Source organism: Aspergillus multicolor (genome assembly GCF_047715735.1).
Source record: "Aspergillus multicolor strain CBS 133.54 unplaced genomic scaffold BDW74scaffold_6, whole genome shotgun sequence".
NCBI classification, from domain to species: domain Eukaryota; kingdom Fungi; phylum Ascomycota; class Eurotiomycetes; order Eurotiales; family Aspergillaceae; genus Aspergillus; species Aspergillus multicolor.
The window spans coordinates 202,376-216,684 of record NW_027395957.1 but is presented as its reverse complement, the minus strand read 5'-3'; the positions used below and the strand labels follow the sequence as shown (position 1 = coordinate 216,684).

Below are 14,309 nucleotides of genomic sequence, written 5' to 3'. Positions count from 1 at the left end.
GAGCTGGAGATACAAAAGGTCGTTTGAAGCAATAGTCATGGAATCCTTCATTTTGTTCATGTAAATATGCAAATCTCAAGATACGAGTCGCGCTCATCAACCTAATACTCCAGAATAACCCACGTCTGGTCATCAACCGTCGAGAAAATCATGCCCGCATTAATCAACTCCTCACCAGCCCGCACCACATCCGGCGCCGGGAGCCCCAGCTTCGCCGCAATAAACTGCGCATGCAATCCCTCATTTTGCTGCGGCTCCGTCTTCAGCAGATTATGCACCCTCCGCGCCGTTGCAGACATACTCGGCGGGAACATCCCACCTGCACCACCGCCGCTGGCACCATCCAATCCACCCATCGCCGCATCACCCCCACCACCACCAACCTTCCCCTCAAGCCCGCCAATACCCCCCGGCGCCCCGCGCGTATGAAACAAATGCACAGCCGCGGCCTCCAGGAAATGAAAATGCAGCTCATTCAGATCCGTCAGCGGCCGGACACAATGCGTGTTAATGACCTTGCGATCTCCAAACAGGGATTTCAGCTTCCCAAACACCTTCGCGTACCCGTTGATCTCGACGCCGTTGCGGTCTTTGCCCTCTTTACCCAGATCATCGGTTGTGTCCATTTCGTCGGAGGGTGTCACCCACTGCTTCGCTTCGATCTCGCCGGTCCCGTCGTCCAGCTTGTATGTGACGTTTGTGGCTTGCGTGCTGATGTTGCGGACTTGTCCGATGAAGACGATGCTGCTCACGTCTTGTCCGTCGATTGTGTAGTTTGCTTCGGGGTAGGGTTGCGTGGCGTCGAGGATTTGTTTTATGGTTACGGGGCGGAGGGTTGTGTTGTTTCCTTCTTGCTATTCATGATACACGTATTAGTATGAGAGGGCTTCATTGAGAAAGCTGAGAGCGGTAGAGGGTCAGGGCAGTGTGTTGGCATACCCTTCCTCCAGAGGGACTGGTTGTCTCGCCGGGCACGAAGCCACCACCACCGCCGCCGCCGAACGAGTTACCTCCTCCGTAGCCGCCGTAGGAATCTGGATGGTTAGCATGACGTTTCTAAGAAAGAGAGAGTTAGAGCATACCCATTTGTGTTTGGGAGTTATGTGGTGTAAAGCTCAAAAGTGTTATGTTAACGGTTGACTGAAGCTTAAGTGGAAGCAGCCATTTTACCTCTTCGGGACGTGTTGGTCGACGCGTCGCGGGGAGCCAAGAATCATTGTTATCTTGTTTGCAGACGGCTCCGCGACAACTAATGATCCGCACCTTCACCGCCTACTTTTTTGCCATTATCAGAAAAAAAGTCGGAGGCCGATAGACAAGGAATCACAACCCAGGCACCAAGAATCCCCGGGGAAACAGACATCATGGCACCCCGCGCGGCCTCTCCAGCCCTATCGGAGAATGAGTTCGACATCACCGACGCGCTCTTTCAACACGAAAGCGACTCCGAGATCGAGCAGCCTAAACCCTCAAAGCGCAAGAAGGTCCCAGCCGCCCAACAGAATGTCAACTTCGATTTCCTCAGCGAAGCGAACGCCGTCGACCTAGACCAAGATGACGAGGCCTTCATCGCAGAGCAGCAGACGTCCGCGAACCGCAAGAGCGCGAACCTCAAGGGCCGCACGGTGAAAAAGGGTGGTGGCTTCCAGGCCATGGGATTAAATGCGAACCTGCTCAAGGCCATTACGCGCAAGGGCTTCTCGGTCCCCACGCCGATTCAAAGGAAGACGATCCCCGTTATCATGGACGACCAGGATGTCGTTGGTATGGCGCGGACGGGATCGGGAAAGACGGCTGCGTTTGTGATTCCGATGATTGAGAAGCTTAAGTCGCATAGTACGAAGTTTGGCGCGCGCGGGCTGATCATGTCGCCGTCGCGTGAGCTGGCGCTGCAGACGCTCAAGGTTGTCAAAGAGCTGGGGAAGGGGACGGATCTGAAGTGTGTGCTGCTTGTTGGTGGTGATAGTCTTGAGGAGCAGTTTAGTATGATGGCGGGGAACCCGGATATTGTTATTGCGACGCCCGGTCGGTTTCTGCATTTGAAGGTTGAGATGAATTTGGATCTGTCGAGTATCAAGTATGTTGTTTTTGACGAGGCCGATCGGCTGTTCGAGATGGGTTTTGCGGCGCAGTTGACGGAGATTCTGCATGGGTTGCCGTCCACGAGGCAGACGCTGCTGTTTTCGGCCACGCTGCCCAAGTCCCTGGTGGAGTTTGCGAGGGCGGGTCTGCAGGATCCTACGCTGGTTCGATTGGATACGGAGAGTAAGATCTCGCCTGATTTGCAGAATGCGTTCTTCTCGGTCAAGTCGGCAGAGAAGGAGGGTGCTTTGCTTTACATTCTGCATGAGGTTATCAAGATGCCTACTGGGCCGACGGAGGCTTCACTACGATTCAAGGAGCGGAAATTGGATGACTCGAAGAAGCGCAAGCGAGAGATGGATCGGTCTGTCAACATGAAAGAGTCGCCCACGAAACACTCCACGATCGTCTTCGCCGCTACCAAGCACCACGTCGACTACCTCTATTCACTCCTCCGCGAGGCCGGATTCGCAACGTCCTACGTCTACGGATCCCTCGACCAAACCGCCCGAAAGATCCAAGTGCAGAACTTCCGAACCGGTGTCTCCAACATCCTCGTTGTCACAGATGTCGCAGCCCGTGGTATCGATATGCCTATGCTTGCCAACGTCATCAACTACGATTTTCCCTCGCAACCCAAGATCTTCGTCCACCGTGTCGGTCGAACGGCCCGTGCCGGTAAGACCGGCTGGAGTTACAGTCTTGTCCGCGACGCGGACTGCCCCTACCTTCTGGATCTGCAGCTCTTTCTTGGCCGTAAGCTCGTTCTCGGTCGTGATTCAGACAATGTCAACTTCGCGGAAGACGTTGCAGTCGGCAGTCTGCCCCGCGATGGACTCTCGCAGACCTGCGAGTGGGTGACCCGAGTCCTCGACGACGACGCAGACATCTACGCTCAACGCGCCGTCTCTACAAAGGGAGAGAAGCTCTACCTGCGTACACGAAACGCTGCCTCTGCCGAGAGTGCCAAGCGCGCAAAGCAGGTCGTATCCTCAGACAACTGGACAGCCATCCACCCGCTCTTCCAAGACGACGCCAGCAACCTTGAAGCCGAGCGCGAGAACATGCTCGCCCGGATCGGCGGGTACCGACCGCAGGAAACCATTTTCGAGGTCCAGAACCGCCGTGGTGGCAAGGGCGGCAAGGCCAACGAGCCTGACGAAGCCCTCGACTCCATCAAGCGCGTCCGAAGCAAGCTAGATGCAAAGAAGAAGCAGCGCGCACAAGCAGAGGAAATGGAAGCCACGCCGAACACAGACGGCGCAGATGAAGCCGCCGGCAACGCCGACGCGGGCATCTTCCCATCAGAAGATGAAGCCGACAATATCCCCGACAACATGTCCCTCGCCTCCGAATCCGACCTCGAAGTCACCTTCTCCTCATATAACAACTCCAACAACACCTCGAAATCTCAGACGAAGTCAGATGACACCGCCGCCGCCACCTCCTTCCAGAACCCCGAATACTTCATGTCCTACAAACCCGCCAACGTCAACCTCGCCGAAGACCGCGCGTACGGCGTGCACTCCGGCACAAACACCAACTTCGCGTCCGCGACGCGCAGCGCAACGATGGACCTGCAAGCCGACGAAGGCGGCAAGGGTTTCGGCGAGCCGCGCACAATGATGCGCTGGGACAAGCGGCATAAGAAGTACGTCGCGCGGCAGAACGACGAGGATGGATCTAAGGGCACGAAGCTCGTGCGCGGCGAGAGCGGCGCCAAGATTGCATCTTCATTCCGGAGCGGCCGGTTCGATGCGTGGAAGAAGGGCAAGCGTGTTGGACGACTGCCGCGTGTCGGTGAGATGGAGACGCCCGGGATGGCGAATGAGTTTGCGGGTCCTGGTGGTTTTGGTGGCAAGAGGTTTAGGCATAGGAGCGAGAAGGCTCCTAAGGCTGCGGATAAGCTGAGAGGGGATTACGAGAAGATGAAGAAGAAGGGTGAGGCTGCAAGGGAGCGTGCGGCGAGTAAGGTTGGGGGCATGGCGTTTGGGGGCAAGAGCGAGATCCGCAATACGGATGATATTCGCAAGGCGAGGAAGCTGAAGCAGAGGCGTATGGAGAAGAATGCGCGGCCGTCGAGGAAGAAGTAGTGTGGCTTAGACATCTTGTATATAGTTATTGCATCAAAAGTACTGGGATACCCTCAGGTTCAAATTTCATTCTCTTGCCCACATAATATAAACTCCGCTGTCATCTTCTTATGTGCCTACTTTGGTTGAGACCCCCTTTCTGCGGTTTCTCGCAGGCACCTGCCGTCCCGACCCTTCTGCTTCCCCGCCGTTCACCAAGATCTAACATACTCATCCGCCCTCAACTCACTCCTCTCTTCATACAAGCGGAACGGGTTCTGCAGGTGACATATTTCTAGATGAAATCTCGGAGCGAACGTCCGAGATCGGTCACTTTCAAGCCAAACGATTTGCTCCTAAGTATTGAGTTCCTGCAACAAAGTCAGATGTGAGTCAAATTCCCGGCCTATAACTCTTCACTGCCTCTCCAAACCTCGCAATGTTCCCAAGAACCCATTGACCACAGACGCGGGACCGTGGAGAACCACTGTATTCCATTTACCCTCAGCCTTAGCACCCAAGACAACGACGCCGGTACCAAGCAGCCAAGCTCTCCCAACGCCGTGCTAACAGACTACAATCTAGCAAGCAAGATGACGCATTTAGACGAGCTGGAGTACAAGATGACCAACCTGGCCAAACGCCACGGGGTTGCCGCGCATGAATGGAAGAACAGAGCGGACGGTTTCTTCGATCAAGCCAGGGTCCAAAGTCAGGCCGACACAGCCCGAGCCGTCCGAAGCTCGTTCGACCCTGGTCGTCACCGATATCCCGCTCCAATGTCTCAATGGCGTCTTTGGAATTAAAGAAGACGATAGCCCGCATCATCCCCACTGGGATCTCCAGCCTTCGCAGCAGCGTGATGTGCCGGAGTATCTTGGTAAATTGTCTGACACATGCACACCAAACCGGCGAAGCTAACAGTTCACCTCTAGATGACATGTTCGAAGAGTATGATCTTGAGCTCCAGGGAGCCGAATGGCATACCGCTCTCGCCAGGGCCAAAATCGACGCTATTGTTTTGACCACGCTCGCATCGAAGAAGCGTGAGGAGTTCAGCCTGTCCGGACAGGAAAGATCCCCCGGCAAGCGCGTGTTGACCAAAACAACGAAGCCCTACGAGTCGATCTATGTGGACACGGAAACCGAGATCTCCCTCCCCTGGAAACTAGATGGAGAGATGCGGACGATCCAAGGGTGTATGGATTACTCCGTCTTCTATGGCAAGTCCGAAGAGCTGGAGATGAATATGGTCTTGATAGCACAGAGGCTCGCGAGAGCCGGAGCTGGTCTTCACCAAGCCAAGGTTTACATGTGTAAGCCTCCTTCTCACTGGAGTATCTAGGGTGCCTCTACCCCTGCTGACTGTTGCTCATCGCAGCTATGCTGCACAATGCTGGGAAACGCGCCAGCCGAGCCCCAATCGATATGTATGGGGCCCCGACCGATGGGGAGACGTGGTACTTTCTTCGTCTGAACCCCGAAAATGAGGTACGTTCGGCCTCTTGTCTGCCTTCTACTTGACCAGTTACAGACCGCTGAATTGACTAACATAATTGAGTAGTTGACTACCAAGTACTATAGGTGGACTGGGGTCGACAAGGTGAATATAGTATCACATCTCCATCGCATCCTCGAAAATGCCGCCACTACATAACCGAGCATCGAGGTCGTCCAAACCGTGAACCTGCCGGCGATTGTGGACTAAGCTAGACACTCATAACCCGGCAATCACGTCTCCCTGTCAATTCAGACGCACCGTTATCTTCGCAGCAAGAAGAGCGACAATAGCCTTCTGACTGGGCTTGCGGAAGATTAAGCCCGCTGTGTTTCCATGACGACGCCTGCCCCGTTTGTCTTTCCTGTGATGAAGAAGCCTGCCAGAATAAACAGGTACAGACAACGCACACTCTGCACAAGCTCCTTAATTGAACTCCAGAGTCGATAACGATCAGCCTTAGATTTTTAGTTGGGCTAGTCATCATCATGGCATCTGAAATTGGCCGCTGCTCCAGATACGCCCAACGTGAATGGAGCGCCGATAAAGCACGGCCCTAGTTCACAGTCTCGGAGTTTTTCAAGATCAACTCGTCGTTGCTGCTACTCGAATCCTGCTTCCTTCTTCTAGACCAATAGAAGTCTGCAGCCTAGGTCATAGAAGACCATTGCTCTGAAACTTGCTTAAGGAAGCACAGGCACTGATAAGCGGTTCTCTCGATTATTGCCCGATTCGGCAACTCGGCTATCTGCAGCGCCACCAACCGGGGTATCTTTCTGTTTATCTACGTTACGCTGGCCCCTCGGTTTCACTGCTGCTGGTTGACCTAGTCAGTGCGGGGGATCTGCCCCATCTACCATGGACATGAACCAGATGAACTCTACCGGACCAGTCTGCTGGAATCTCTCGATTTTTACTGTTTTTGGTAGTTCTGCTATCTTATCTTCCCCCGCATTCCATCCACGATCCTCCTATCTGACCCTATACTTCGCAATGGTATCTACAGGCCTTATCTCGCCTGGCGAGCATATCGTTCCTATCGATGATGCAGCGGTAGAGGAAGTCTTATAATAGACTGCGGTTGCTTTGCACAAGCCAGATGGTCGTCAAACACCTTCTCATACACCACCTATACCCGGACTATGGCCTCAAGTATGGATTTCAAAAAGGGTGAGTGTCACCATTATTCCTGGCAGCTCTTCTCCTGACACAATCCTTTCCAGAGGAGATGCTCCACAATGAGGAGGATGTCCTCATCGGACAGTCCCGCATTGAAGGGGTAGCCCTGCGAACAAAGAACAGCCGGTCGATGACCCCTCTGCAAACGATTTCTGCTAGTTGGATTATCTGTAACAGCTGGGCCGGTGTCGCAGCTACTGTGGCTCTGGCAATTGTCCAGGGAGGGCCAGTGACGTTGACATATGGACTCATTGCCCTGTTCATCCTAGTTGGGGCTTGTGTCCTGTCACTGGGGGAGTTGGCGAGTGTTTATCCCACTGCTGGCGGGCAATATCACTGGACCTCCATTCTAGCTCCCAAGCGAGCGAGACGAGTTATGGTATGATTATCATTCTTTAAACGGACTTTGTATACTGACAAGGTCAAGAGCTATGCCTGCGGAGCAGCAAACATGTTTGCCTGGATTGCCATCTGCGCTGGTATCGCCATAATTCCAGCGCAGCTCATTATCGGAATCGTTATCTTCTACTATCCCACCTATGAAGCTCAGGACTGGCATTGCTTTTTGATCTTCCAGGCAATCAATGGACTGGTGCTGCTGTACAATATTGAGCTCCTAAAGCGGTCGCTTTGGATCCACGATGCAGCCTGTAAGAGTGCAACCCAATCCCAGCCCTAGACTGCCGCTCATCACGTCTTATTCCTAGTCTTCATCACCCTTACCTCCTTCCTCGTCATCACCATCACCTGTCTCTCTCGGTCCGGGGGCGACTTTGAGCCCTCGTCGAGCGTCTGGGAGACCTTCCTTAATGATAGCGGCTGGAGCTCAGGGGGCGTCGCCTTCCTTACCGGGCTGGTAGCGCCGAACTACATGTATGCCGGAATCGACGGTGCACTGCATCTCGCCGAAGACTGCCGGAACGTAGCAACAGCAGTGCCGTGGGCTCTGATGAGTACGCTGACCATCGGCTTCGCGACCACCTTCGCCTTTATGATTGCCATGCTGTACTGCACTCACGATCTGCAAGCCGTGGTGGCGTCTTCTACTGGGTACGGACTGCAACTATCGAAACTATCGCCCGGTGATAAACTAGGTAACTAACTATGCTGCAGCGTCCCAATCTACGAAATCTGGCACCAAGCCACGCGCTCCCCCACCGTCGCAACGATCTTCATAGTCCTCCTCTGCCTCGCAGCAACATTCGCCCTCATCGGCGCCCAGGAAACCGCCTCGCGCCTGACATGGTCTCTCGCGCGCGACGACGCCCTGCTGGGCAGTAAATATATCAACCGGATCCATGACCGTCTCGATGTCCCCGTGTGGGCACTCTTCTTTAACGCGAGTGTGGTATCTATAATCGGGTGCATTTATCTCGGCTCGACGTCGGCATTCAATGCCTTCATTGGGACGGGACTGATTCTGCAGCATGTCTCGTATGCGTTTCCTGCTGCCTTGCTCCTCTATCGCCGTCGGGCGAGTCGCTGGTTACCAGAATCTCGCAAGTTCCGAGTGCCAGGAGTGGCTGGATGGATCGCGAATGCGACCACGGTGTGCTTTGCGCTCTTGGTGCTGGTTTTCTATAACTTTCCGACCGTCATGCCGGTGACGGGGAGTGATATGAGTCAGTTCTGCCCCTCCCTTTATTCTGCAGTTCTTGCTTGCAGTGCTTACTAGATTATAGACTATTCTTCGGCAGTCTTGGGGGTCATGGCGATTGTGGCTTGCCTCAATTGGATGGTCTATGCTAGGAAACGGTATCATGGGCCTTGTCTGGCGGAAGGGGGGTTTGAGTGATGATATCTTACCTTATCTTGTCTGAAGGATAGACTCTGTATAAACTAGGCTACAATTGCTCTCCTATCATTTGTCATAGGGTTCATTGGTACTACCATACCTTGGAGTTGATAAGCATGAAATATAGATACCAAACACAACTCTCAAATTCTCACTATTCTTTCCTAGTCGGGTAATTGTGCTTTCTCCACGTAACCACACATCTGGATCCACAGTCCGATAACCCTACATTATTCAAAATCTTATCGCCGGAGTCCGACAGTCGGATTCTCTCTTTTTTTGCTTGATCCAGCAAGTTGACCTCGCATCAAATAAGTTCTTTCTCTTTGAGGAACTTGTCGCGTAACAGCAAATGGCCTGATAGCACTCTGGCTCTGGACGTATAAGTATGGGGCCCTTACCCTATACCTACCTGAACCGACTGTCCATCTTGACTTTCAGCGTACCGTGAATACTCTCTATATATTGACTATGACGAGCCGCGACGGATTCCAATGGACGGCAGAAACAGGCCTGATCCAGGGCGTCCCCTCAATCGGGGTTATCTCCCCACCTACGAATCTGTCATCCGAGCCCAGCCAGTACGACGTGATCGTCATGGGAGCAGGATACTCCGGTCTCACGGCCGCCCGGGATGCGTGCATTGCAGGTGAGTCCAAGCCCAAGACCAAGCTTCTATTAAACCAAAACCAACCCAGCAACTTCCATCCAGCTAGCTAATACAAAATAACGAGAATAGGCTTGAAAGTCCTCCTCCTCGAAGCGCGCGACCGCATCGGCGGCCGCTCCTGGTCCTCTGACATCGGCGGGTACCCGTTCGAAATGGGCGGGACCTGGGTGCACTGGGGCCAGCCGCATGTGTGGCGCGAGATCTCGCGGTACGGGATGTGCGGGGAGCTCGAGGAGTCGTTTGATTTCTCGCGGGGGGTGAATTGTTTTGAGTTGAGGACGGATCAGAAGGAGTCGAGTGTTATGAGCCATGAACAGGAGGTGAGTTCGCTCCAGACCCGGAGGGGACTTGCGCAAGAATGCTCTTGGGATATGATGCTAAAGGACCGGACGTAGGACGCCTTGCTCGAAGCAGCCCTGCACAAATTCGTCGACGTCGACGGCGACCTAGCCCGACGAACGATCCCGCAACCGCACGAATCCTTCCACGTCCCCGAGTCACGGAAATACGACCAGATGTCAGCGCAGGACCGGCTAGACCAGATCGAGGACTCCCTTACCCCCCACGAGCGCGCCGCACTCGAGAGTTTCGTGCTCCTCTGCAGCTGTGGTACGCTAGAAACAACCAGCTTCTTCGAGTTCCTGCACTGGTGGGCTCTGAGCGGGTACTCGTACCGCGGGTGCATGGACTATCTGATTTCGTACAAGTTCAAGCGCGGGCAGTCGAGCTTTGCGATTCGGTTTTTCCGCGAGGCGCTGGCGACGGGGAACCTTTCGTACGCATTCAATAGTCCAATTCGTGCCGTTGAGGATCAGGGCGTGAAAGTGCTCATCACGACGCGGCAAGGACAACGCCATGTTGGGGCTCGTCTTATCAGCACCATCCCGCTCAATGTTCTCAATACGGTCTCGTTCTCGCCGGCGCTTGATACACAGCGTCTGGCGGCTGCTAACACCGGGCATGTGAACCAGTGCGTTAAAGTCCACGCCGAGGTCTCGAGTCGCGACATGCGCTCCTGGACTGGCATCTCGTACCCGTTCAACAAGCTCTGCTACGCCATCGGTGACGGGACAACACCGGCCGGAAACACGCACATCGTCTGCTTTGGCGGTAACGCGAACCACATCCAGCCGGAGGAGGATGTGGCGCAGACCAAGGCGGCCGTTGAGAGTTTATCGCCGGGTAACATGGATGTTAAGCGGCTTGTTTTCCACAACTGGAGCAAGGACGAGTTTGCGAAGGGGGCGTGGTTTTTCAGCCCGCCGAAGATGCTCTCGACTTCGTTGGAGGCGCTGCGGGCGAGGCAGGGGAATGTGCTCTTTGCGAATTCGGATTGGGCGGTTGGGTGGCGAAGTTTCATCGACGGGGCGATTGAGGAGGGGACGAGAGCTGCTATGACGGTCGTGGGTGAATTGAGGGCACGGCCGGCGGTGCGTGGTCGGTTGTGATTGTATATATTTGGGTAGATAGGAAGAAGCTTTTTCTATCTTATCTACTGTTATCTTATCTTGTTATCTCCCGAGGCTCAGTTACGTAATGTTTCGATGGCTTGGGCGGGGGACATTGTCCTCCTCAATCTAATCCTTAAGACATTGACAGCGTTGAAGAAGCACACTAAACATCAAGATCATCGAATGAGATCTATGGCTATAGCGTGACAATGCCCACAACCAGCCAATCTGGCCGAGGTAAGACTGCCCAGCCCGCTACCTACCCCCAAACTCAACACCCTGCAGGCTGCTTCCAATGCACCAAACGACGCATTATCTGTGACCGGGGCGAGCCCACCTGCCGCAAATGCCAGAAGAAGGGGATCGAATGTTCAGGGCTTGGGAGGATTCGCTTCTACGCGGGTGGTTCGATACGAGGGTATCCTGCGCCAACCCCCGTGACACCTCCAGAACCCTTGCAGAGGCCGCAGAGCGATTGCGCCGCGAAACATGTGCCGTTTAATGTCCGGTGGAAAGCAGATCGGCCGTCGACTGCGAGACGAAGACGGTCTGTACGAGCTGGAGCTACAGCGGTGCGGACTGCGAAGTTGACGGACGAAGACCTTGGTGGTGGGAGCGGAAACGACGAGGAATATGCCCCACCTGCACCGCCAGATAATACTACGCCTGTTCGCAATATAGGAGCTGAAGGTAATGACGCCGATGACTCCATCGAAAAAGTTGGCCAGGCTACCACGGCCTCGGCCTCAAGCACCATAACGCCTTGGATACCCCCCCTGGCCCCTCAAACTCGGATGTTCCTTTCTCACTGTAAGCAACAATCCTTCACAGTCACCTGCAGATAGCGCAAGGCTCACATATCTAGTTGCCGACGAGGTTGCGCCGATAATGGTCATCCTAGATAAGATCGCCAACGGGTATCGCGAGATTATCCTTCCTCTAGCCTGCCACGACGAACTCTTGCAGCAATCCGTATGTGCAGTCGCAGCACAGCACCTGGCCCTCCGACAGCCCAGCTTCAGGCCATTCGCAGAGTCTGGTCGCGCTGCCATCATTTCAAGACTTCGGCAGGATGCCTTCCGGGAACCAACCGAGCGCTTGTTCAGTGCCTTTACGTGGGCCACTTTGATTGTCTTGTTGGTTGGCGAGACGATCACCGCCAGTCCCGAGTACACCCACTTGCTGCATCTGTTGTCCTGCATGGCGGGAAATACCTCGGATACCGGTATCCCGATGAGCTCGGTCAATCAATTTTTAACTCAGCAAACACATATGTAGGTTGTGACGGCCCTCCCAACATCCAAAAAAAGAACATTTCTGAGATTTGCCTAGGTTCCAACTCCTCGGACAGCCGTTCTTAGATGAAACCCAGGGCCTGGATATACTTCGCCTCCCACATCCCTTCCTCGACTGGACGTACTACGACCTCCCCGCAAAATCCGCCCATACGGAGAGCCTCGCCCTTGTCCGAGAAGCCTTCGTCAGAGCATCCCACATCTACATTGGCCGGGCCACAGCCACCCAGAATGAAAATGCGGATCAGATTATACAACTCGAGGCGTTGAAGCGTCATGTCTCCCGCATTCCGCCAGACCACCAGGTCGCCCACGCCCTTGTCTGGGTGTGCTTTATCGGGGCCGCAGATAGCACGGACCCCGAGCACCGACGGTTCTTCACCAGCCGGATGGAGGGCGTGTTTCGGAGAACAGGATTCCAGAACGTTGCTGCTGCTTTACGTTCGTTACCGAATATCTGGGCTCAGAAGGACTCGGCGTCGGCGCGGTGGACGTCTAGTCTGATCCGAACACTCCCGGCTTTGATTATGTGAACCCGACCGACCTGACCTGCTAGATTATCGCTAGTGTCGCGCGCTCACAGGATTCGACGACTCCTCGCCGATTGACGATCCTCCGTCTGGTGCGCGCTCGCAGCATTTTCCATGATTGGGTATAGCTGCGAGATGACCTGGATCCTGTACTCCTCGTACAGCTCCACACAATGGGTCGACGGCTACTCATCAAGTAAGCCCGCAGTTCATGCCTACAACTCGCAGCTAGCCCAAGGGGATAATATTACCGTATTATCCGGATAGGGGCGCGGGAACCCATTCGATGAATTCAGTCGAGATGCTGTATATACGGACGGGTGTTAGCCCGGCTTTCTTGCAGGCATAGCGCAGCATTGCTAGAATTAGACTAGCAGCGAGTCAGCGCGAATCTCAACAACGCTGGTTTTCCCAGACATGGGGATTTTCTTCCGCTTTTGAATCCTCGTCGTGTGAATACCAGGACGGCCCCGGTTAGTCCTCGCTACTTGCTCGAAGAAAGTCTGTGGGTATCTTCGTCTCAGTCTCTGTTTACGCTTCCTTGCGCCTGCCGTTGCCGTGCCAAAGCGAACAATTCATCTCCCCGCGGATAGCCCTCATCACGCCGTACATCTCCTACAGCAGAGGTCGGCCTTCATAGGGCGAAGCGAGCGCGCGTTACTCATGCCGTGCGTGGCTTTCGCACGGCCATGGCCGAAGGTCAGAACATTTGTTTCAAAATTCCGGCGCCCCCATTCTCTATGTGGCTCTGGCTCTGGCTTTGATTTTGTATTTGGATCTGGTACTCAACTGCGGGCAACCGCAAACACGCCCCCAATCTTCGTGGGCTGGGTTAGCTGGGTTGACTCATATATTCAATTAGGTAGAATATCTGCTGCACCGGGGGCTCGACCCTGGCCTGTTCCCTCCTTGATATTTAGTTTCCGTCTACCTGCAGTGGGTGAGAAATCTCGAGCACTTGCCCCGGTTGCGGTAGAAGGGCTGGGTTTCGTGAGCTCATACCATATATATATTGACCTGCAGCAAGGGGAGTCTTTCCGTAAATATCATAACTCTATGTATCGGATTTACTATCTACGCAAATGCAAAGAATATTTCGAGAGAAGGCAACGTAAGGCAACTAACTGACTTTGTGATTCCATTCCAGCACTAAAGTAAAGATGAGGTCATGGCCAATGCAGGTGGTGAGAATGAGAATATACGACGCGACCACCTAGCAATAACAGCCACGGCCACATTTCAGTTGTCAAGATGTGTTTTGTTTGTACCCAATGCGGGATCCTCCATCAACGACAAAAGCATAATATAATAAGAAAGGACGCCAAAGATAAGCGATAGCAGCCGAGGTGTATTCTTGTTCATCCATCCACTCTCATAGCGTCCGTAGGTGGAAAGGCGAACAGTGCAGGCAAGAACCGCGAGAAGCGGGCAGGACAGATCAGCACGAGCCACCAATCTAAAGTTCTGTTTCGTCGTAAGAAATCTTCCAGGATGTACTCTGTGACTACGGACGCCTGTGGACCTGGGTGAACGTTGCTGGACGGATTGCTGGATAAGAGAAGGAGGCAGCTGCTCGTTTCGATGGTGAAGTGGAGATAAGGCAGGAATATCAAGACTATGCGAGAAGCCCAGGGTCTAGCATCGGCTAGCAAGCCGCCTACTCTGCATCTTCCGAGAGAAACACAACCACTCGACCCAGAACGCCGCACCAGATGGCGGCTGGCATGCGTCCGACTT

At 54.1% G+C, this 14,309-nt stretch overlaps 6 protein-coding genes across 6 annotated transcripts; 5 read left to right on the top strand and 1 right to left on the bottom strand.

The window, feature by feature from the left end:
- Positions 1-101: 101 nt before the first annotated feature.
- On the bottom strand, positions 102-1,217 carry BDW74DRAFT_175938 (putative replication factor-a protein; the record flags this gene model as incomplete). Its single annotated transcript, XM_073728471.1, has 4 exons — positions 102-854; positions 940-1,034; positions 1,083-1,114; positions 1,171-1,217. 4 exons carry the CDS (start codon positions 1,215-1,217, stop codon positions 102-104), a joined length of 927 nt encoding a protein of 308 aa, XP_073585879.1.
- Positions 1,218-1,339: 122 nt separating this feature from the next.
- On the top strand, positions 1,340-4,258 carry BDW74DRAFT_148671 (ATP-dependent RNA helicase DBP10). The gene has a single exon (XM_073723748.1). It carries the CDS (start codon positions 1,365-1,367, stop codon positions 4,173-4,175), a length of 2,811 nt encoding a protein of 936 aa, XP_073585878.1. The 5' UTR covers positions 1,340-1,364; the 3' UTR covers positions 4,176-4,258.
- A 556-nt stretch (positions 4,259-4,814) lies between these two features.
- Positions 4,815-5,811, top strand: BDW74DRAFT_175936 (uncharacterized protein; the record flags this gene model as incomplete). The annotated part of the gene is made up of 4 exons (XM_073728470.1): positions 4,815-5,034; positions 5,090-5,470; positions 5,536-5,645; positions 5,719-5,811. 4 exons carry the CDS (start codon positions 4,815-4,817, stop codon positions 5,809-5,811), a joined length of 804 nt encoding a protein of 267 aa, XP_073585877.1.
- Positions 5,812-6,794: 983 nt separating this feature from the next.
- Positions 6,795-8,626, top strand: BDW74DRAFT_189707 (uncharacterized protein; the record flags this gene model as incomplete). The annotated part of the gene is made up of 6 exons (XM_073732039.1): positions 6,795-6,822; positions 6,876-7,210; positions 7,259-7,481; positions 7,539-7,881; positions 7,945-8,453; positions 8,514-8,626. 6 exons carry the CDS (start codon positions 6,795-6,797, stop codon positions 8,624-8,626), a joined length of 1,551 nt encoding a protein of 516 aa, XP_073585876.1.
- Positions 8,627-9,097: 471 nt separating this feature from the next.
- On the top strand, positions 9,098-10,744 carry BDW74DRAFT_189706 (flavin monoamine oxidase family protein; the record flags this gene model as incomplete). The annotated part of the gene is made up of 3 exons (XM_073732038.1): positions 9,098-9,275; positions 9,366-9,616; positions 9,692-10,744. 3 exons carry the CDS (start codon positions 9,098-9,100, stop codon positions 10,742-10,744), a joined length of 1,482 nt encoding a protein of 493 aa, XP_073585875.1.
- Positions 10,745-10,956: 212 nt separating this feature from the next.
- On the top strand, positions 10,957-12,575 carry BDW74DRAFT_166668 (Zn(II)2Cys6 transcription factor; the record flags this gene model as incomplete). The annotated part of the gene is made up of 4 exons (XM_073726589.1): positions 10,957-10,984; positions 11,033-11,557; positions 11,613-12,021; positions 12,080-12,575. The coding sequence occupies 4 exons, from the start codon at positions 10,957-10,959 to the stop codon at positions 12,573-12,575; spliced, it is 1,458 nt and encodes a 485-aa protein (XP_073585874.1).
- Positions 12,576-14,309: the final 1,734 nt, after the last annotated feature.